At 46.0% G+C, this 22,635-nt stretch overlaps 1 protein-coding gene across 3 annotated transcripts in view; it reads right to left on the bottom strand.

Annotated features, from left to right (window-relative positions):
* DPP9 (dipeptidyl peptidase 9) overlaps positions 1-22,635 on the bottom strand; it is a 199,699-nt gene that overhangs the window by 86,839 nt on the left and 90,225 nt on the right. For all 3 annotated transcript variants that reach the window (XM_029614573.1, XM_029614571.1, XM_029614572.1), the window contains exons 9-13: positions 10,183-10,244; positions 9,857-9,957; positions 9,111-9,288; positions 8,814-8,979; positions 8,641-8,720 (exon numbers count right to left, since the gene is read on the bottom strand). In XM_029614573.1, coding sequence (XP_029470433.1) covers positions 8,641-8,720; positions 8,814-8,979; positions 9,111-9,288; positions 9,857-9,957; positions 10,183-10,244 — 587 coding nt within the window. The remainder of the gene's footprint in view (positions 1-8,640; positions 8,721-8,813; positions 8,980-9,110; positions 9,289-9,856; positions 9,958-10,182; positions 10,245-22,635) is intronic.

Consider the following 22,635-nt stretch of genomic DNA (forward strand, 5'->3'; position numbering starts at 1 on the left):
AACCAAAAACTAACCAAAGAAATAAATGTACATTACCCTTTTCACATATGCTGCTAACAAATTGACTACCTCATAAAAGTGTTTTGTATCTGCTACCTAAAGCTAATAAATTTGTATCGTAAGGTTATTGATTAAATCTGATAATCTACTGTAAGATTATCTACACCAGATATATTCCCTACAGCTGGCGCTTCTACCTGAGATACAGTTGGATTCCACTGCGAATATTTGGGGTTACTCAAGATATTTCCTCAAATTCAATGGAATCTGATATTTCTTCCTGGAGCGGGGGGGGGGGGGGGGGGGGGGGGAGTGATGCAGGGGAGTTAGGGGTTTGCTCTTACTGTTGGTGTTTGAACTAAGAACAAAGACACCAAGCCTGTTTGCCATTACATATATTTGCAGATGTGTGTGTTACATATTTCTATAAAGTTAATAAACAGATTTAAACATAAGGTGATCCCTTTCTAATGGACTAAATACATTTCTTGACTGGCTTTCAAGAGTTAACATTCTCTTCCCTCAGGTCCAAACAAGATGAGTGTATGACTGATGTGTACCTAAAGCAGAACTTGCTAATGCAAACTGCTTTACCAAGTACAACATATTAAAAATTCAGAAACTTCCTGCACCCAGTCATCAAATAGCAAAATTGCTTACCTTGAATAGGTGTTATCCCAAGACAGCAGGATGTAGTCCTCACAATTGGGTGACATCATCAATGGAGCCCTGATACGGAAAACGTCTGTCAAAGTTTCTAGAAACATTTGACTGGCACACTGAGCATGCCCAGCATGCCATGATATTCTCAGCCACAGGGATCTCCCTTCAGTCTCATTTGTAGCAGTAAGCGGAAGCGAAAAAAATAAAACATATCGGACCCAACTCCGCAGGGTGGTGGGTGGGTTTCATGAGGAAACATCCTGCTGTCCTGAGATAACACCTATTACAAGGTAAGCAATTTTGCTTTATCCCAGGACAAGTAGGATGATAGTCCTCACATATGGGTGATTAGCAAGCTATAGGCTGAGTCATTCTTGTATTGGATCAACAGCATACAACTTGTGCAAAGGCATAACTAGTGTACTGTTGGAAAAAATGAGGCAGCCTGAAATCACAGTAGGACAGATGTAGAAGGAGTTGGTACTATACTGGAAATAAGTTCTTTAAGACAGATTGTCCAAAGGCTGAATCATGTTGTCCTTCCTTGTCTACACAGTAATGTGCTGCAAAGGTGTGAAGAGAACTCCAAGTTGCAGCTTTACATATATCAGCAATAGGCACTGAACGATAGTGTGCTACTGATGACATAGCCCTTACTGAGTGCGCTTTTACTCGCCCCTGGAGAGGAATGCCTGCTTTATTTTTTTTATATTTAAATTTTATTAACCATAGCATAATAAACATCAAATCCCTTACATCATAGGGTATGAAAAGACAACATGAAAATGGTACAGACACATGTTACCAGTACATATCGCCGTAATGAGTTAGCAACTACCCCTTAGATAACAGTATAGTAAAATAGAATGGGGATTCACCACCAGCACCGTATCCTCAATGGTTTTTCTGTCCCTAACCCTCCCCGCACCCCCCCTGCCTCGTATATGCCTGATTTTTTATAGCAGAATTCGATACAGTCTGCTAGCCAGTTGGAGAGAGTTTGTTTTCCCACTGCAACTCCTGGTTTATTTTTATCAAAAGAAACAAAGAGTTGGGTGGATTTTCTATGGACTGCCGTGCGGTTCAGGTAAAAAGCTAGCGCATGTTTACAATCCAAGGTGTGCAAAACTCTCTCGCCCTGGTGAGAGTGTGGCCTTGGAAAAAAAGTAGGCAAGACTATGGATTGATTGAGGAGAAAATTCGTTACCACTTTTGGTAGGAATTTGGGGTGAGTGTGAAGGACTTCTCTGTCATGCAGGAATCTTGTGTAGGGTGAGTATGTGACAAGTGCTTGTAACTCACTGACCCTCCTAGCAGATGTAACTGCTACGAGAAAAAATACTTTCCAGGTAAGAAATTTTTCATCACAGGAGTGCAGAGGCTCAAACGGGGATCGCATGAGCCTCACTAGCACTAAATTTAGGTCCCATTCAGTAACTGGTGTTCGAATGGGAGGCTTAAAGTGGAGTAAGCCCCTCATAAATCGACTCACTAGGGGTTGCGCTGTTATTGGTGCATCCTCTAGTCTCTTGTGGTACACTGCTATGGCACTTAGGTGTAACCTTACAGAAGATGTCTGTAGACCAGAATCCGAAAGGTGGTACAGGTAATCCAATAAAGAAGGAGTGGGGCAAGAAAAAGGGTTAAAACCGTTTTGCGTGCACCACTTGGTAAATCTGGTCCACTTAGAGTGGTAAGATTTACATGTGGAAGGCTTTCGTGAAGCTACAAGAACTTTAGAGACTTGAGTTGAAAGATTAAGTGGTTGCAGAATTAAGCTTTCAACATCCAAGCAGTTAGGGCAAGAGTTGGCAGGTTGGGATGATGCAACTTGCCCTGATTCTGAGTTATGAGAGTGGGCACTGTGCCCAGGCAAATTGGTTCTCTGATCGAGAGGTCGAGGAGTATGGGAAACCATACTTGTCGAGGCCAGTACGGGGCTATGAGGATCATTGTCCCTCTGTCCTGTTGTAGCTTCACAAGAGTTTTGGATATGAACGGGATCGGTGGATACGCATATAGAAGTCCTGTGTTCCAGGGGCAAGCAAAGGCCTCCCTGGGGAATGCTGGTCGACGTCCGTGGAGAGAGCAGAACCTTTCCACTTTGTGATTCAGTGTGGACGCAAAGAGGTCTATGGCTGGGTGACCCCAGCACTGAAAGATTGTGTTCGCTACGTCTGGATCCAGAGACCATTCGTGGGGATGGAAACGTCGACTGAGATAGTCTGCCAGATAAGTTGCTCGGAGATGCATGGAGTGCTCGAGAGCCCAGGCCCAAATCTGTACTGCTTCTTGACAGAGCAGATAAGAACCTGTGCCCCCCTGTTTGTTTATGTACCACATTGCTACTGTGTTGTCTGTTTGCATCAGCACAGTCTTGTTCGAGAGGTAGTCTTTTATTTATTTATTTAACAATTTTCTATACCGACCTTCATGGTTAAATGACCATATCAGATCGGTTTACATCGAATTGGGGAACTGTAACAAAAACAATAGATTGAACAGGAAGAACAAAGTTACATTCAACAAGGATGGTAAACTTGGAGGCATAGACAGCTGGAAAGAGAGGCCTAAGAACACAGTAAACAAGGAGTGTAAACAATTGATGAATCAGGGGTGGCTCTTATGTACTTGAAGGTAGTACAGAGATCCATTGTTCATGAAGGATGTTCGGTCGTCTAGTGTGTATCAGGGGGATATGAGAAGGCTTGGCGGAAAAGCCAGGTCTTAAGTTTTTTCCTAAATGTTAAGAGGCAGGGTTCCAGCCTAAGGTCTGAAGGGATGTTGTTCCAGATAGCTGGGCCTGCTGTTGAGAAGGATCGGTCTTTGGTCGAGGTGAGGCATAAAGGCATAACGCATTGCTCGAAGTTTTAAGAAGTTTATCTGACACTTCATTTCGAGCATAGTCCACGAACCTTTCATTTGAAGATTGTTGATGTGTGCGCCCCATCCCAAATTGGAGGCATCTGTCATTAAGATGACTTGTGGAATTGATTGCTGGAAAGGGAGACCTGCTTTTAAGGCAGCTTGATTCGTCCACCAATGGAGTGAAAGGCGTAATTGGTAGGTGATTTGAACTGTGCACGACAGTGGTTGGAAAGCTTGGAACCATTGAGATTTCAAAGTCCATTGAGTTCTTCTCATGGCTAACTTCGCCATAGGGGTAACATGTACTGTAGAGGCCATGTGTCCTAGTAGCAAAAGAAGTTGATGGGCAGAGGCGAACTGGCAGTGGATTATTGAGTTCGCCAAGCGTGCTAGATTGTTGGCACGGTCATTTGGAAGAAAAGTTTTCGCCACTGTGGTGTCAAGGTCTGCTCTGATGAAAGTGAGGAGCTGAGACGGCTCGATTTTTGATAGTTGATTAGAAATCCCAGGTAGTGCAATAGTCTTATTGTGCTTTTTAAGGCAGACAGAGCTCTCTGTCTGGATGGACTTCTGATTAACCAGTCGTCTAGGTGGGGAAAAACATGAATGCTGTTTTTTCTTAGATGTGCAGCAGCAACTGCTAGACATTTTGTGAATACTCGAAGCGCAGAGGCGAGTCCGAATGGCAGGACTCGATACTGGTAATGATGTTTCCCCACGACAAATCGTAGGTACTTGAGATGTTGTGTGGAAATGGGTATGTGTGCATAAGCGTCTTGAAGATCTAGATAACAGAGCCAATCTCCCCGTTGAAGCAATGGCAGGATGGTTCTCAGAGATGCCATCCGAAATTTTTCTTTTTGAAGAAATTTGTTGAGATTGCAGAGGTCTAAGACAGGGTGAAGGCTGCCTGTTTTGTTTGGAATTAGGAAATAGCGGGAATACAACCCTTTGCTTTGTTGAGACCAGGGAACTGGTTCAATAGCCCTGGTGGTCAGCAGAGTTGAGAGTTCTACTTGAAGTTGAGATGTGCTGACAGTTCTTGTCCAAAAAGTGATGGGTGGCGAATGTGGGGGTATTGTTTTGAATTTGAGACGGTATCCCCGATTCAGTATAGCTAACACCCATTGATCTTTGGTGATGAGACTCAACTGGTGTTTGAAATGATGGAGTCTACCTCCTACTGGTAAGTGGGGCATAGGATTGGTGGAGAGGCTTCTGTTCTCTTGATGTATTTCAAAAACCAGCTACTGGACCAGTTTGTGGAGGTGGCTGGGTTTTTGTTTGCTTTGGTTGGCATGTACGTCCCCTTTGTGGTTGACGGTAGGAATGCACTGAAGAAGCAGGTGGATAGTGCTTCCTAGGCTTATAGAAAGGCCTTCTGTTATCTCTTCTGTTAGCTTTTCGTATGGAAGAAGGCTGATCAGATGGTAATCTGGAGAGCTGACGGAGTGTCTCATGGTGATCTTTGAGTTGGGAGACAGTGTCTTGAATTTTTTCTCCGAAGAGATTGTCTCCAGTACATGGGAGATCTGCCAGTCTCTCTTGGACTTCTAACCTGAGGTCAGAGGCCTTGAGCCAAGCCAGCCTTCGCGCGTTGATTCCAGCTGCTGTTAGACGAACGGATGACTCAAATGAGTCGTAACCTGCTCATACTTCATGTTTGCCAGATTCGAGGCCCTTGGCAATGAGAGTATTTAGAGCCAGCTGCTGTTGTTGAGGAATGTTATTGGCAATATCTTGAACTTGTTTCCACAAGTTTCTTTGATATTGCGTCATATAAAGCTGGTATGCCGCAATCCTAGATACCAGCATGGATCCCTGAAAAACATTTTTTTCCTAATCCATCTAAGAACTTCTGTTCTTTCCCTGGTGGTGCAGAAGAGTATGGTTTCTGTTTCCTGGCTTTTTTCTGAGCCGATTCGACGACCACTGAGTGATGTGGTAACTGCAGTTTTTGGAAACCTGGGGTATGTTGTACCAGGTATGTTGCATCTGTTCTTCTGTTTACAGCCGGTACAGAGCAAGGATGTTCCCATAACCGATGCTGAAGTTCCAGAAGCACTTCATGAATGGGTATTGCCATCACCTCCTTTGGTGCATCAATAAATTGTAATACTTCAAGAGTCTTGTGTCTTGTATCCTCCTCAGTAAGCAATTCAGAGGGAATTGTATCTGCCATTTCCTTTATGAAATTTGCAAAGGACAAGCCCTCAGGAGGGGACTTCTTTCTCTCTTCTGGTGGAGAAGGCTCTGACTGTAAATCTTCTGTATCAGTGTCAGTGTCTACATCCTCCCAAGGACTGTAGTGAGGTTGATAAGGTGACCCAGAAAGATCTAGTTTGTGTTTTTGAAGAGGATGCTTTGTTTTTGAAGCAGACATCGATGGTTGAGTTGGAATCTGCTTTGGTATCAAAGGAAACACCTATGGTATAGTCACACAAGGGTCAAAAAGCAAACTACCTCTTCCTTACTGTAATACACAATATACACAAGAAGAGGACATATCAAACATTTAATCTCATTTATTAATGTATACCCCTATTACCTATCTAACATTAAAATTCTCTCTAGCACACTCATCCATCACACACACACACACATCTAAAATCAATTATCCAATATTCATCAATAACATAAGATATTCTTTATAATATACATATCTTATAGTATGACTTCTAAATTTTAAGAATTTTGAAAAACACTGATGTTAGTCCTAATGTCCAACAAAGATCTTCGTTTCACCCATTTTATCTTAAGGGCTTCCTCAGGGATGGACTTAAACATCAAAAAACATCCAGAATAACACATCACTTCCGGATGGTGAATTCCCATTTGGGATTAGATATACTGATATGAATGAACAATACAGATTGATGGAGTAACCATCTGCCGTTTGAAGATTTTTGAAGAATTGGACATCAATTGGTGTTATAATCATTAAATGTAGTGTATGGAGAGTCAAGAGCTGGTATTCGTGCTTTTGAAATAAGAGTAATAATATTTATGATTTTGCAGTACATCAAATTCATGTGAGGCTGATGAAGATACCAATGATGCTTGATGGAATTAATTAAGAAGATACAACATTGATTGGGAAAGTTATTCTGGATGTTTTTTGATGTTTAAGTCCATCCCTGAGGAAGCCCTTAAGATAAAACGGGTGAAACGAAGATCTTTGTTGGACATTAGGACTAACATCAGTGTTTTTCAAAATTCTTAAAATTTAGAAGTCATACTATAAGATATGTATTTTATAAAGAATATCTTATGTTATTGATGAATATTGGATAATTGATTTTAGATGTGTGTGTATGTGTGATGGATGAGTGTGCTAGAGAGAATTTTAATGTTAGATAGGTAATAGGGGTATACATTAATAAATGAGATTAAATGTTTGGTATGTCCTCTTCTTGTGTATATTGGTATCAAAGGAGGCAGTAAAGGCATTGATGGGGATATCAAAAGGCCTCAATGGTATTGATGGCAATCGATGGCCGGCGTCACCCGATGGACCGGGTCGAGATGGCATCAATGGATCCGGGAGTGGCATCGAAGGTAATGTCAGTGCCCGGAGGTGTTGAAGGCCCGATGGCCCCGGGAAGGAATCTGAGTCCCTCCTATTGTCCTCCAATGAGCCTGGAATTGGAATCGAGGGAATCATCAGTGGATGTTTTGGCATAGATGGTGTCGATGGCTGCATCGGGGGAGCTGTCGGCATCATCGGTATCTGTGCAGGAAAAGCTCCGATTAATGCGTCAATTCTTTTCAGTAAAGGTTGAAAAATTGATGGCTCTGGCGTCGGTGCAGGTACCGGTGCTGGCATGGAAGGAGGCTGGAATTTTTGGAACGCCTCGACGATCGCTTGTTGGACCATGGAAGTCACTTCTTCCCTGGAGGGGGACTGGGTCCACTGTCACAGGAGAAGGTAAGACTGGTGCTACTGGCTCTTCCACGACTGAGCGTGGTGGCACAGTCTCTAACACCAATCCCAGTGGACAGCACCTCGGTATTTCAGGTACAGAGGGGCGTGGTGGCTCTAGTACCCGGACATGCTTCGGCATCGGCTCGATTTCCTTCGGTGCCGATGCGGAAGTCGTTCCCTCCGATGGATCGGAGACAGAATGGTGTTGGTGGCGTCTTTTTTCAAAATGTTCTCTAGTAGATGTCGATGAAGACGCTATGGAAGATCCGGATGGGGGTCTGACACGGGTGGTCATCGGCCTTTTTCTTACCTCGATGTTTTTCAACAGAGGATGATAATTTCTTCGGTGACAAAGTCGAAGATGACGATGGAATGAGTTTTTTAAACAGCTCCTCCATTTTATCCAACCAGATATGCCTGCCTTTCGGTGTCATCTGGGCGCAAGATGTACAAGCACAGACATTGTGGCCTGATCCCAGGCATAAAACGCAAACATTGTGCGAGTCGGTTATCAACATAGTTCGGTTACAATTTGGACATTTTTTGAAACCCGAGGCCATGGTGAAAAAATAGGCCGGGTAACGGTCGATGGCCTGCGGGTACCGATTAAAAGGTGACAGGAATCGACCGAAAAAGTGATTCAAAAAGTACTCAGCAAATAATATGTTGAAGGGAGACTCGAGTAGATAATTTTGTGACTGAAAAAGTTATATTTTCCATGAGGAAAATCTCAGAGCTCCTATCACGCGAGGCTTACAGCAACGCGGAAAAAAAAGAGACTGAAGGGAGACCCCTGTGGCTGAGAATATCATGGCATTCTGGGCATGCTCAGTGTGCCAGTCAAAAGTTTCTAGAAACTTTGACAGAAGTTTTTCATATCAGGGCTCCATCGATGATGTCACCCATATGTGAGGACTATCATCCTGCTTGTCCTGGGATAATTGTCTCTCTCTGCCTGCCATTCAGAAGATGGCATGAGGTATTTTGTTCCTTGGATCACATCCTTCCTCAATAACTAGAATTGTTTTATATACTGGAGCTGCAATTTCCAAAAATTATTTTTATAAATTTTCTTCCACAAGTACGTGCAAATGAAGCCTTCTGATAGTCAACAGCGACTAATGCTGATCCATGAGCTGAAGAAAGATAGTGCACCCCGAGTGAAGTGAATAAAAGATGAGTACCTTTGATCCATGCCGAGCCAAAACCTCCCATTCGCCACTGGTTAGCGCAATTTCCTCTGTGATAGGACATTTGAAATCATCTGGAAGAGAGGACAAAAAAATGAGGGGGGAGCCAAAGGCCAGCTCGGAGTGATAACATGAACCATTAACAATAAGGACATTGCAGATCTCACCTTCCCCGGGGAGATACGGCTGCGTCCAATCATAACCGCCCTTTTTTAAGACAGATGTGACGAGGTAAAGGTGGCAGAAACCGGTTTTACATTCGTTGGCTCGGATGAAGCGAATCTCCTCGTCCTCCCCATCAGGTTGGATAAAAGGATAAAAGATATCATGAACCTGTACAGAAAGACAAGTATAGTCAGTATTGATGGACAGGTTAGGAAAGGTTGAGCTACAAGATGAGACAAGACAACAGTGATAGAGTCACACACCACTGTGCCCCTAACACAGCCTTTCTTTCTCCTTACATTTATCCACACGTCAGTGATTTCTTCGTATATGACATGCGGCTGGATGTCTTCTGGCACAGCTTTAGCAAACTCTAGGCGCTGCTCCTCACTGTCAGGGACTGGGATGAAGAGTGCTGGAGGGAGGAGGACAAGTTGCAGCCGCTGTTGAGGTCGGTCAAGAAACATGGCCCAGGCACTAGGAAAGGGACAGCAACAGACACTGTGAAACAGCACAAAACTCAGCATCGCACCCCCATCCCACAGATGAAACAGGAGAACCTACCCTACAGAAGTTTCTCGAGGTTTTACACACAAAGGATCTCTGTACAAAAAAAAAAAATCCCCAAAGTTCCTGGTATCCTCATTACTCAACTTTTGGGGTCCTAGGATTACAGCATAGATGGGGTCATAATGCAGAGGAGACAAATAGATGCTGAAGAACAGAAGTGAGTAGGCATCAAAGGAATAAAGGGTCTATGGAATTTCTTTCAATGAAAGGAGGTAATTCATGGAGCACAGTGATCATTAACAAATACATTTATAGTTATGTAAATAAAGTACATTATAGAGTCCAACAGCTTCTTCATTTTTTCTTGCCTAAGGACATCCGATTCCTGACTCACCTAAGCTACATCTTAAGTCACCTCTGTGCTTGATGAGAAGGACACAGCGGGTCCCGGTCCAACAAGAGCAAGACCTGACAATTATTACAGAGCATAGGGAACCTGACACTGTATACACAAATGGATGAAGGGAGCACTTACTATTTGCCATCCCGTGTCCAGCCAGCCCGTGCAATGTACTCCACGGTGGGGAAGAGGGTGGTGAAGGGCAGTACCAGCTCCTTATCCTGAGCATATACAATCTGCACAAGTACAAAAAAATTGGTAGTAATCAAATGGTGGGTTCCAGACAGCAAGCTATATGAGCACTCAAACTATGAAATATTAAATGGTATAAGGACAGAAAGTACAGATAAGATCCTTTCCCTGGATCTGAAGAAATTCATAATCCAGTGAGAGAGATATTAGCACAAGGAAGCAGTGCCGAACCCCCCCACTGCCCAGTCACCCAGAGACTGCTCACTCACCATCCCCTGGCTGTCCTTCTGAAGCTCTGCAAGTTTTAAGGTGATCTTGGGATTCTTACTACCTGCAGGGTAAAGCATAAGAGAGGGACTAAACATATATGTGTGGGGTGTGAAAGCATAAGACAGTGCTCTCTACAGGAACAGCCACTGGGCTGAATACACTTCGACCAATCAGCTACATGTGCCAGGTCACAAAATTAGTACAATCATCAGATCTAGTCAAATAAAGTCCTATTTCAACAGAAGTGCCTTTTAAATATATTTATTTTAGAATGCATGCTGAAAACAAGTCTGAAGATATACCATTCTGTTCATATCCCTGATCAGTCCAGACAAATGGGTTTTTCATCCCTACCAGCAGATGGAAGCAGAGAAAAACTTTTCAGACACTGCTACAAAATCGAGTGCGCTACCTGCTGTCCCTCAGTATTTCTCTGTCTCCAGCAGATGATAGAGGTGCAAACCTGCAGTATGGAGATTAAAAAATAAAATAAAGAAAAGAAAAAGGAAGAAAGAAGATAAGATTTGGCTTCCTAAGATGCTAGGTTCCTTTATGGGCGATCCCTTAGGTCAAGCCGGAAGAGGGGAGGTTGGAGATCCCTGACTGTCTCAACCCGAAGCCATTAGAGGGCTTAAAAGACAGGGGTCCTGACTCCCTCGATTCTTCTGAATCCCCCTCACCTATTCCTGGCTGCAAGTCTCAGAAATGTATTCCCGCTGCTGTCTTATTCTGTCTAAGTGTACTGCTTTGCGTTTTATTTTTTTGTGGTGTTGAACAAAAAAGAAGAAAAAAAGGTGCAGGGATCTGCCAGTGCGTGAGGTGTTGGCTCTGTTGGAACGGAGTGAGGCTGCAGCTGCACAGCAGAAGTCTGGGAGGGCTTAGCGAGGTTTGGCACAAGTGGTACAATGCACGTCAGGAGGCCGTATTAGAAACAGCCAGGGTACGGGAGGGCTCAATGATATTGTGTGTGATCGTTGTGGTGCATGTCAGGAGGCAGCATTTGTCCACCTCAGGTTCTGGAGGGCTCAGAGAAGCAGGGCGCTGTCGGTGCGGCGAGCATGTGAGAAATGGCACTGGTCACGGAGTGCGCCAAATCTTGCAGTCCCTCAGTATTGACCTGAACCCAAGCCAAGATGAATCCTGCCAGAAATAACATCACCCCCTTTACAAGGCGAGCAGTAGAATGAGCAATAGAATTAAGGGATGGAACTCCCTAACTGGAGCCCACAAAGAACTTGAAAACCTGTTCTGCACTATGTACAACCAGCAATATTACAGGTCTTTTGCAATCAAGGGAAAAAGGCCTCTGGACTAATCTGTGGTATTCCAGGAACGAAAATTTGCAGGTAAGAACAAAATTTTCCTTTCCTGTTCATATCCCAGACCAGTCCAGACAAGTGGAATGTACCCAAGTTCCCCTATACTGGGCGGGAACTCAAAATGCCAGCTTGCAACACACCTTCTCCAAAGGTCACAGTCTCAGGCACCCTGACATCCAAACAGTAATGTCTGGCAAGTTTATGAAGCAAAGATCATATCGTCACATGACAAATCTCATGAAGACATCAACTGAAACTCTGCCACTTGCGCCCGTCTGACCTTTACAGATGTATGCCGAATAGATAGTTTCCTTTAACCAAAGCGCGACTGATGCCTTAGAAGCCTTTGCACCCTTCTTTGCTTCACTAAACCAGACAAAGAGATGCTCTGATCTCTTTAAACTGTTAGTGACCTTAAATGTCAAACATCTCGTAAATGAAGCCCCCATACCTATTGCATTTCAGCTATCAGGAGTCGAAAAGCAGGAAGCTCCACTGCATGATTGACGTGAAAAGTGGAAACAATCTTAGTCAAAAAAAAAAAGACACAGTTGTCCGTGATCCAAAGAAAATGATCTGTACATGACAAAGGCTGTAACTTTGAAATCCTTCTGCCCACACAAATCGCCCCAGGAAGCAAACATTTGCAAGGTAAGGAAGCTTGAAGGGAGGGTCATACAGGACTTGTAGAACCAAATTAAGGTTCCAAATCAGAGACAACTTATGGAACAGAGGACGGAAAATCATAGCCCCCTTCAAAAACCGAATAACATCTGAATGCAAAGTCAAAGGCCTCCCTTAAAATGTACTTCACAGACATGCCAGAGTTGCCACATGCTCTCGTAGTGAATTGTAAGCCAGCCCCCTTGGCCAAAACCATCCTACAAAAAGGCCAAGATGTGAGAAATTTCCACCCGCAGAGGATAGACACCCTGTTCCAGACAACACGCTTCAAACACCTTCCTCATCTGGACAGAAGCCAAAGAAGTGGAAGGTCTCCTAACCTGAGGCAAAATAGCAATCACGACTTCAGAGTACCCCTCTTCAAGCGCAAGTGTCTCCTCTCAAAGGCCAAGATGCAAGACAAAAGCAATCTGTTCGATCCGAGAATATGGCCCTTTGATGAAGCAGCTCCTGCAGTTGCCCAAATCGGCTTGGTCTGTCCACTACTAGACACAGCAGGTCTGTGGCCATTCCAGCACAATGAGAACTACCCTTCTCGCAAGCTGCTGTATCTGCCTCAGAATTCTGCCTACAAGAGGCCATGGTGGGAACACATACAGCAGCACTTCCGTGGGCCACAGCTTGGATGAAAATATTAGCCCCCTCAGAACCAAACTCTCTACTGCGACTGAAGAACCTGTCTGCCTTCGCCTTAATGCGTGACACCATCAGAATTTTTTTTAGCTCAGGTGAGTTTTTAATTACAGGCACTTGGACTACTTTTCTGATTATTGGAACCTCACTGTCGGGATGCCCTAATTCTAATGCATCATTAGTATCCTTTGAAGATACCTCCCTCTGAACTATGTGCTGCTGAGCGACTGTCGGCTTTCCCCTTTGTTCTAGTTTAAAAGCTGCTCTATCTCCTTTTTAAAGGTTAGCGCCAGCAGTCTGGTTCCACCCTGGTTAAGGTGGAGCCTATCCCTTTGGAAAAGACTCCCCCTTCCCCAAAAGGTTCCCCAGTTCCTTACAAAAGTGAATCCCTCTTCCTTGCACCATTGTCTCATCCACGCATTGAGACTCTGGAGCTCTGCGCGTGGAACAGGGAGCATTTCAGAGAATGCTACCCTGGAGGCTCTGGATTTCAGCTTTCTACCTAAAAGCCTAAATTTGGCTTCCAGAACCTCCCTCCCACATTTTCCTAAGTCGCTGGTGCCCACATGTACCACGACAGCTGGCTCCTCCCCAGCACCATCCAGATATGAATGTACCAGGTTGCCTTCTTTGCGCAGAGACGCCGCTATTACCATCATGACCTCTGAGAAGGTCCCAGGAGCAATTGCAAGCCCAAAGGGCAGAGACTGAACATGATAATGATAATCTACACATTCGCCAGGAAACGCTGATGTGCCTGGTGAATGTGTAGATATGCCTTCATCAGATCTAAGACATGAGAGACTCCCATGTGTGTGTTGCCAGTATTACAGAATGCAGAGTTTCCATCTGAAAATGAGTCAAACACCAAAGCCAATTAACTTCCGTAAGATCCAGGATGGGTTGAAGGACCTCACCACCTTCTTGGGAATGACAGGAAAAAGGAAATAGAGGCCTACAAAGGCAACAGCCTCCTGAAGCTAGCCTCCACCGCCATTCTCTTCTGCAGATAATTGCATGGAGAATCAATAAAAGGCATCCATAGGAAACTGGAGTAATTCCAGGGCATAGTTGTCATTATCACCTCTAGGACCCACTGATCCATTACAATCTGCACCCACCTCAGTAGGTGATTTCCTGCACCTTCACTGCAAAGATGGAGGAGCCCTGGTTCTGGAGCTTGCAACCTTACAAGGCTTCTTAGATCAAAAGCACTGAGACTTTCCAAAGGGACGAGACTGAGTAGAGGCTCCTCCATAAGGGTAACCTTGAAAGATTGGACTTGCCAACTTTGTCTGCCGACCAATTTCATAATCGCATCTGGCGACTAGTCTGCACCAAGTCACAGCCTGCATCGGTTAAGAATGCGGCCCCCAGTTCTATACTAATCTGCCATCGGATCCTAATCCTTGCATCTCGAGAGCGAAGCAAACCAGTCCAAGCTACCAGGGAGCAACAAGACGCAATCTGCAAATTCATCGCCATGGCCTCAAGGCCTGCATAAGGATAGTCTCAATCCACCTATCCTGAGCATAATTTAGAACTATCCCTCCTTACCCTGGGATAGTGGTTTGCTTGGTAATAGCACCTACCAAGGTAGCCACCTTCGGGAATTACAAATGTTCCCTCGACTTCGAACCAAGGAGTACAATCTGGCTAAAGTGTGCCCCTCTTTGAAGTTAACTTCAGGTGCACTCCCATTCAAGGTTGATCAACTCTTGAATTGCATCCAGGAGAGGAAGAAACATGACCAATATGGGGTCCTCTTTGGCACACCCAAAGAGTCATCCCCAGTCCCGCCAAGCTCATCAGCGTCTGAGACAATCTCTCTGTGAAAGAATCAGAGCACAGTCCCATTTAGCTCCAAATCCAGAGTAATTTCCGCCCCACTCCCCTTAGTCTGAGGGGGATGGCCCAGCGTTGGCCAGATCTGTAATAGGAAAATCACCTTATCTAAACAGCGCTGACACAGGCTTAGAGAAAGTGATGGCTGTATTGTCCTTATATGGCAAGCCTTATAGAGGACTAGACTCTGGGACCAGAATGTCCCCTGGCGCTATAGATGTCTGGCACCATGTTCTAGACAGCCACCTGCACACACCAACCATGCTCGGAGTATAAACGCAGCTGACAGCATGTGCTCAGACAGCCTACGCGCACAAACCCCCCCCCCCACTCAAGAACACGCACATGTGCGCACTTACGTTCATACACCGCCACGCAGCGCACTCACCCACTGGTGCCCAGGAAAACAAATGCAGCCTACCATGCAAGCTGAAGAAACCGAGCCTTTGGAGTGGGGCCTAGCCAAGGGCTGCTCAACCCACCAAGCCCGTGCTACCTCTGCTCCACACTAAACTCTGCAGAGAAATGAGGGAAGGGGGGGGGAAGGATGCTGAATACCCAGCACCAAGGGAAGAGACCCAGTAAGAAGGAAACTAAAGCCTCCCTACACCTTTTTTTTTTAATGTATAAATTCCATGACTGACGTAGGTTCCCGGAGTGTGTCATCTCAGGAGTTCAATCGGTGTCTGAAAATCTTCCATCTTCTCCTCGTTTCTCTTTCTTTTTTTTTTTTTTACCACAAGCAATCCCCAGAAGGGAAATTGCATGTCCACCATCTGTTGGATATGGAGAATTCTGGCGGGCTGATGTTGGGTCAGGGCTACATGTCCGTGATATCAGCTTTTACTCTGTCTCCATCTGCTGGTAGAGGTGCACAACCCACTTGTGGGGATTGACCTGCCTGAGTGCAGAGGAACTAGTATTTTTTTTTTTTTTTTTTAAAGCATGAACCACTTAACTAACTCCTCAGAGACAACCCGTTCCAATAAAGAGAGATAAATAATATCCTTAAGATGGGATACAAAGTTGCCCAGCACTCTTTTTTTTTTTTTTTATCCCAAATGGACAAGGCTCAATTTGGCAAAAAGCAGATTTCAGTTTAGAATGGAGAAATTACTTACCTGATAATTTCATCTTCCTTAGTATAAAGAGATGGATTCAGGACCAATGAGTTTATGCTCCCCAGCCAGCAGATGGAGACGAAATCAGGTTTCAAAGCTGACATCAACCTAGATACACCCCTGCAGTGACTTCAGCCCTTCAGTATTCTCTTCAAAAGCCACTGTGGACATACTATCGAAAAAAAAAATTGATTGGAAACTTGATTAAAAACGGATAACCGTAACTGTACTCAACCAAACACTAAACCCCAGTAAGATTATAGATGCTCTGATCTAGGGACTGGATGATGGCTTAACTGTAATCTTTTGGAATTGATATCCACTCCATGGGAGAATCCTTGGCACCGTTCTTGGGCAACATGGGGCAGGATGCTGAGTCTATCTGCCTACACTAAGGAAAACAAAATTATCAGGTAACTAATTTCTCCATTTCCTAGCATGTAGCCAGATGAACTCAGGACCAATGGGATGTACAAGGCTGCCCGCGGTCCGGTTAACCCCGCCCTTGCAAAGGCTGCGTCCTTCCGAGCCTGAACATCCAAGCAATAGAACCTGGAGAAGGTGTACAAGCAAGATCACGTCGCCACTTGGCAGATGTTGACGGAAGACAGCAGCCTAGCTTCCGCCCATGAGACTGCCTGTGCCCTGGTGGAATGTGCTTTAATCTGAAGGGTAATAGCTTTTCTGCCTCCACATAGGCTCTTGTGACCACCTCCTTAATCCACGAAGCCGGTTCACCCTGCTTCCTTCCACCGTGAAGGACAAACAAGCGGTCCATCTTTTGGACCGGTTCTGAAACTTCTGAAACCACACCAAAAGCTTACTGACATTCAAGTCCTGATGAAGGCGATATTCTTCCACATCCTTGTGCTTATCTATTAATCCTTAATCTATTATCCTTAATCAAAACAAAACAGAATACCTACTCATTTCTCAAGATGGAACTTACTCACTCCCCAGCACCAACCTCTCCACGCAAATAACATTGTCACCACAAGTCAGAAATCTTGGAGTTATACTTGATACCCAAATGAATTATAGAGCTCTCATCAATAATATAGTAAAGGATGGATTCTTCAAATTACAAGTCTTAAAAAGACTTAGACCACTCCTCCATTTTCAAGATTTCAGACTGGTTCTGCAAGCAATCATACTCACAAAAATTGATTACTGCAACTCTCTGCTAATGGGACTCCCCGCAAACGCCTTAAAACCACTACAGATGTTGCAAAACGCATCGGCAAGGATTCTAACCAAGACCAACAAAAGAGACCACATCTCACCCGTTTTAAAGGACCTGCACTGGTTACCAGTCAATTTCAGAATACTCTTCAAAGTGCTTTCATCAATACACAAAGCACTGCACAACCTGGCCCCACTCGAGCTCAAAATCCCTTTACAACTGCACACCTCCACTAGACCAGTGAGACAAGCCTACAGAAACAACCTCCAAACCCATCCAATGAAATCAGCGTTAAGCAAAAGAGCATTCTCCACAGCTGGCCCCAAACTCTGGAATACTCTCCCACCTGAACTCAAATCAGTGCAATGCCCCATTGTTTTCAAAAAAAGACTTAAGACTTGGCTCTTCCACCAAGCTTTTCCATAATTTCAGCTGGCTGAATTCATCTCTGCCAAGGTCCCCTTTAGGTCTTTTTCAATCAATCTATAAGAGAACTACTTAAAAACTCAGGTTTTCAAACAACCGACAAGAGATCTATATAAGAAAGAAACAAGTTCAACTCTAAACATTCCTCGAACCCCAAAGAATACCCCAATGAATAACACAAATAATACCCCAAAGAACTCAATTCAATTCAAATCCTTGGCAGTCCTTGTGCCTATGTTTTTATGCCTTTGCCTACTTTAGGCTATATATTGTATCTATGTTATAATCCCCATACATTTATTTCCAAGTTATTTCTTCCTGTTCATTGTAAGACAATTACTTGTCACTGTTAAAGTTTAAAATGTAAACCGAATTGATCAGTAATTCTGTTATTGGAAAGTCGGTATAGAAAAGCTATAAATAAATAAATAAATAAATAAATCTAGGGATGGCAATGAAATGGACTGATTCAAATGAATGTCCGAGACTACCTTGATTAAGAAGGATGGAATGGTACGAAGCTGTAATGCTCCTGGATTCATCCGTAGGAATGGTTCCCAACATGACAATGCCTGTAGTTCAGAGATGCAGCTTGCAGAGCATATATCCACCAGGAACACCATTTTCAGGATTAATAAATGCAAGGAAAGACTGTGCAGCGGCCAAAAGGAGGGCCCTGCCAAAAACTCCAATACTAGATTAAGGTTCCACAAGGGAACCGGCCACCGTAGGGGTGGCCAAAGGTGCTTCACTCCTTTCAGAAAACAGGCCATGTCCGGATGAGCCGACAGACAGGTTCTGTTCACATTGCCCCTGAAACAGGAGAGTGCCTCTACCTGGACTTCAAGGAGTTAAGGGTCAAACCTTTATTCAAACAGTTGCAAAAGTTCCAGAATTAGTGGGATTTTGAGCTTCCAAGGGGAAACACTGCATTTCTCGCACCAGGCCTCAAATATTCTCCAGACCCACATATATGCTAAGGTCATAGAGAACTTCTATGTGCGGAGTAAGGTGACAATTACTGCCCCGAATATTCTCTTTTCATCAGGCGAGTCCTCTCAAGTGCCAGACTGTTAAGACAGAATAGAGTTGGATCCTTGTGAAGGACAGGTCCCTGCTGTAGCTGGTTCCTGTGCGGTGAGAGGTAGAATGGGGCCTCCACCAGGAGTATCTGCATATCCACATACTATGGACACCTGGGCTAATCTGGAGCTACTAGGGCTAATCCTCTGTGGCGCTCAACTCTGCGAATGACCCTGCCAAGGAGGGGCCACGGAGGGAAGGCATATTAACAGCCCTTCTGGCCAGGTCTGAATGAGAGTGTCGATCCCCAGGGTCAACTGATCTCTTCTGTGACTGAAGAATCGGGGAACTTTCACACTGTAAGATGTGGCCAGCACATCTACTATTAGCTGAAAGGCTTTGGCAGACAACACCCACTCTCCTGGATCCAGACCACCCCGCTTAGAAAGTCTGCTCCAATGTTGTCTTTTTCCTGCGATGTGGGAGGCTGAGATCATCTGTAGATGTATTTCTGCCTATTCATAAGGAGATCTATAGCCTGTGACACTTTCTGGCTTTTGGTTCCATCCTGGCGGTTGATGTAGGCTACAGCTGTTGCATTGTCAGACATTACGTGGACCGCTTGACCCTGGAAAATGTGGGGAGGAATGACAGAACTGTGCGTAACTGGATGGTTCCCAGGGTGAATCTGAGGAATGGCTCCCGGCAGGACAGTGCTTGTAGCTCGGAGATACGGCAGGCCGAACAGACCGCCACCAGGAAGGCTGTCTTCAATGTTAATAGTCGGAGAGACAGGCCGCGAAGAGGTCTGAAGGAAGCTCTTGCTAAGAAATCTAGGACCAGGTTGAGATTCCAAAGAGGCACCGGCCACTTTAGGGGTGGTCTGATCTGCTTGACTCCTTTCAGAAAGCGGGAGACATCCGGGTGAGAGGCTATGCTGCCGCTCTCACTCTTGGTTCCGTAGCATGACAATGCGGCCACCTGTACCTTGATGGAGTTGAGAAACGATCCCTTCTGTAGGCAGTTCTGTAGGAATTCCAAAACCACAGGAATTTTGACTGAGCGTGGAACGAAGTCGTAGTCCTCGCACCAGGCTTCGAATACTCTCCAAATCCTTATGTATGTTAGGGATGTGGAGAACTTGCGTGCTCAGAGTAGGGTGTCAATTACTACCCCCGAGTATCTGCTCTTCCTCAGGCGAGTCCTCTCAATGGCCAGACTGTAAGAGAAAATAGAGCTGGATCCTCGTGGAGGATCGGTCCTTGTTGGAGCAGGTCTCTGTGTGGAGGTAGAGGGAGGGGGCTCCCTGAAAGCAGTCTTTGCATGTCTGCGTACCACAGTCTTCTTGGCCAGTCTGGGGCCACTAGAAGTACTGGTCCCCTGTGGTGTTCTATCTTGTGGATGATTGCGCCCAATAGGGGCCACGGCAGGAAGGTGTATAACAGAGTCTCCTGTGACCACGTCTGTACCAGGGTATCGATTCCCTGGAACTGGGGTTCCTGCCTGCGGCTGAAGAAGCTGGGCACTTGGGCATTGGACCTGCTTGCTAGGAGGTCCATGGTTGGTGTTCCCCAACGGTTTACTATCAATTGGAATGCTGTGGTCGACAGCCTCCATTCTCCTGGGTCTAGACTTTCTCTGCTGAGGTAATCCGCAAGGACAACGACTTTCCCAGCGATGTGGACGGCCGAGAAACTTCTTTGTTCCATTGTCCCTGAGCGGTCACAGCTCCTGGCAGTGTGCTCCCCCATCCTCGTAGGCTGGTGTCCATGGTGAGCAGGATCCAGGATGGTGAGGATAGTCTCGCTCAGATGGTCTTCTTGTAGCCACCATCGTAGTTGGGTCCAGACTTTGTCCAGGAGCTGAAGACGTATGGTGTAGTTCTGGGACAGTGGATTCCATCGGGATAGTAGTGAGCGCTATAGGGGTCTCATATGAGCTCTTGCCCATGGCACTACTTCCAGTGTGGATGCCATGAGGCCGAGGACCTGTAGGTAGTCCCATGCTCTGGGGTGAAGCTCAACAGGGTTCGCAACTGGGTCATGAATTTCGATCTCCTTGTCGGTGTCAGGGTGACCTAGTCTTGTTTGGTGTCAAATCGGACACCCAAGTATTCTAGAGATTGGGAGGGCTGCAGACAGCTCTTGTTTGTGTTGACCACCCATCCAAGGCTCTCCAGTAGCGTTTTGACTCTGTTGGTCGCCTGATAGCTCTCCTCTGGGGATTTCGCCCTGATCAGCCAATCGTCTAGGTAAGGGTGTACGCGGATTCCTTCCTTCCTCAGTGTTGCTGCCACCACCACTATGATCTTGGTGAACATCCGGGGTGCTGTGGCTAACCCGAATGGTAGTGCCCGGAACTGGTAGTGACGGTCCAGGATCGTGAAGCGTAGAAAACGCTGATGCTCTTGATGGATCAGAATGTAAAGGTAGGCTTCCGACAGATACAGGGATGTAAGGAACTCTCCCGGTTGTATCGCCCTTATTATCGAGCATAGGATTTCCATGCGAAAGCGAGGAATCTTCAGATGACGGTTGACAGACTTGAGGTCCAGGATGGGCCTGAACGTTCCTTCTTTCTTGGGAATGATAAAATAGATGGAATAATGTCCAGTATTTACTTGTTGTAGAGGCACCGGTGTTATAGCCTCTAAGGCTAGTAATCTGGTCAGTGTAGCTTCCACTGCCATCTTCTTGGAAGTGTCGTGGCAGGGGGATTCCACAAACCTGTCCGGAGGGAGGTGGTGGAAATCCAGGTAATATCCCTCCCGAATGATGGCTAGGACCTACTTGTCCGAAGTTCTCTCGACTCATCCTTGGTAGAATAGGGCAAGCCTGCCCCCTACGACTTCCTCCTTTGGATGGGTCGGCTGATTTTCATTGTGGGGTGCGGCTGGGGCCTGGGCCCGAGCTGGCTCCCCTTTTGTTGTGCTTGTTCCGAAAGGACTGGCTCCGCCTCCGGGGCGGGTCGCTTGATATGTGCTTCTATATGGGTTGAAACGCTGTGATCCTCTGCCCCTGGAAGTTCGGGGGAAGGATCACTGGTTTCTCTTATTCCTGTCCTCCGGAAGCTGCGGCTGTGGGGACTCGCCCCATTTATTGGCTAGTTTCTCTAGTTCGCTTCCGAACAGGATCCATTGAAGGGCATTCTTGTGAGTCTCGTTTTGGAAGATGCGTCGGCCGACCAGTTTCAGAGCCAGAGTTGTCTTATGGCTGCCACGGCGGATGACACTCCTCTAGCTGCGATGTGCACCAGATCAGGATAGGCATCCGTGAGGAATGATACTGCTGGTTCCAGGGCTTCCCCAGGAGTGTTGTTCCTGGTCTGTGATAAGCAGGCGCGTGTCACCACGACACAGCAGGCAGCGATCTGTAGAGACATAGCGGCGACATCAAAGGACTGTTTGAGGATAGATTCCAGATGTCTGTCTTGAGCATCCGTGAGTGCTGCTCCTCCCTACACTGGGATAGTAGCCCACTTTCGGACATGCCAGGAGATCTTTGGTGGCTGGATCCAGATGGTACATGGCTGCCAGAGCCCGCCCCCCTTTGAACGTAGTTTCCGGGGCATCCCATTCCAAGTCAATTAGTTGCTGGACAGCTTATAATAGTGGAAAATGATGGGAGGTCTGACGGAGTCCCTCTAGTAGGGGGTTCGTCTTAGGTTCCCCTGAGGCACTTGTGCCCGGGATAGCAAGCTCTTTTAAGCTGTGTGTGACCAGGTCTGGAAGCTCGTCCTTGGTGAAGAAGCGTCTCTTGGTGGGGCTCTGACCCCAGAGGGAGTTCCCCTTCCTCCAGGGGTTCTGAATCCTCAGAGTTGTCCGTATCCCCGAAAGTGGGGCTTCTGGGCAGTGGGATCACTTCCCTGGGCATAAAGGGTTGTGGGATGTTGAGGTCCTCTGGTGGAGCTTGTGGCCGTATTATAGGAGGCCCCAGTTGCATGTGGACGAAGGTATGCAGACCTTTGAAGAATTCCACTCAGGAGATAGATGCTGGTTCTAGACTAAGGGGCGCCGTGTCCCTAGGGAGCCCCCGCTGTGCAATGCTAGGTCCAGCGTATTGTTCGAGAGGCTGGAACCTGGTACCGGCTGGGGAGGGCTATGAGTTGGATCCCCTAGGGCCTCTTCGCACTGTATACACAGGGCCGTGGCCTCCTCATGCTGGGCAAAGGCCCTGAGCCTTGAGTTTCTTTTCCGTTGGTGCCATAGCTTGTGCGCGT

This window comes from Rhinatrema bivittatum, chromosome 8, assembly GCF_901001135.1.
Source record: "Rhinatrema bivittatum chromosome 8, aRhiBiv1.1, whole genome shotgun sequence".
Taxonomy (NCBI): Eukaryota; Metazoa; Chordata; class Amphibia; order Gymnophiona; family Rhinatrematidae; genus Rhinatrema; species Rhinatrema bivittatum.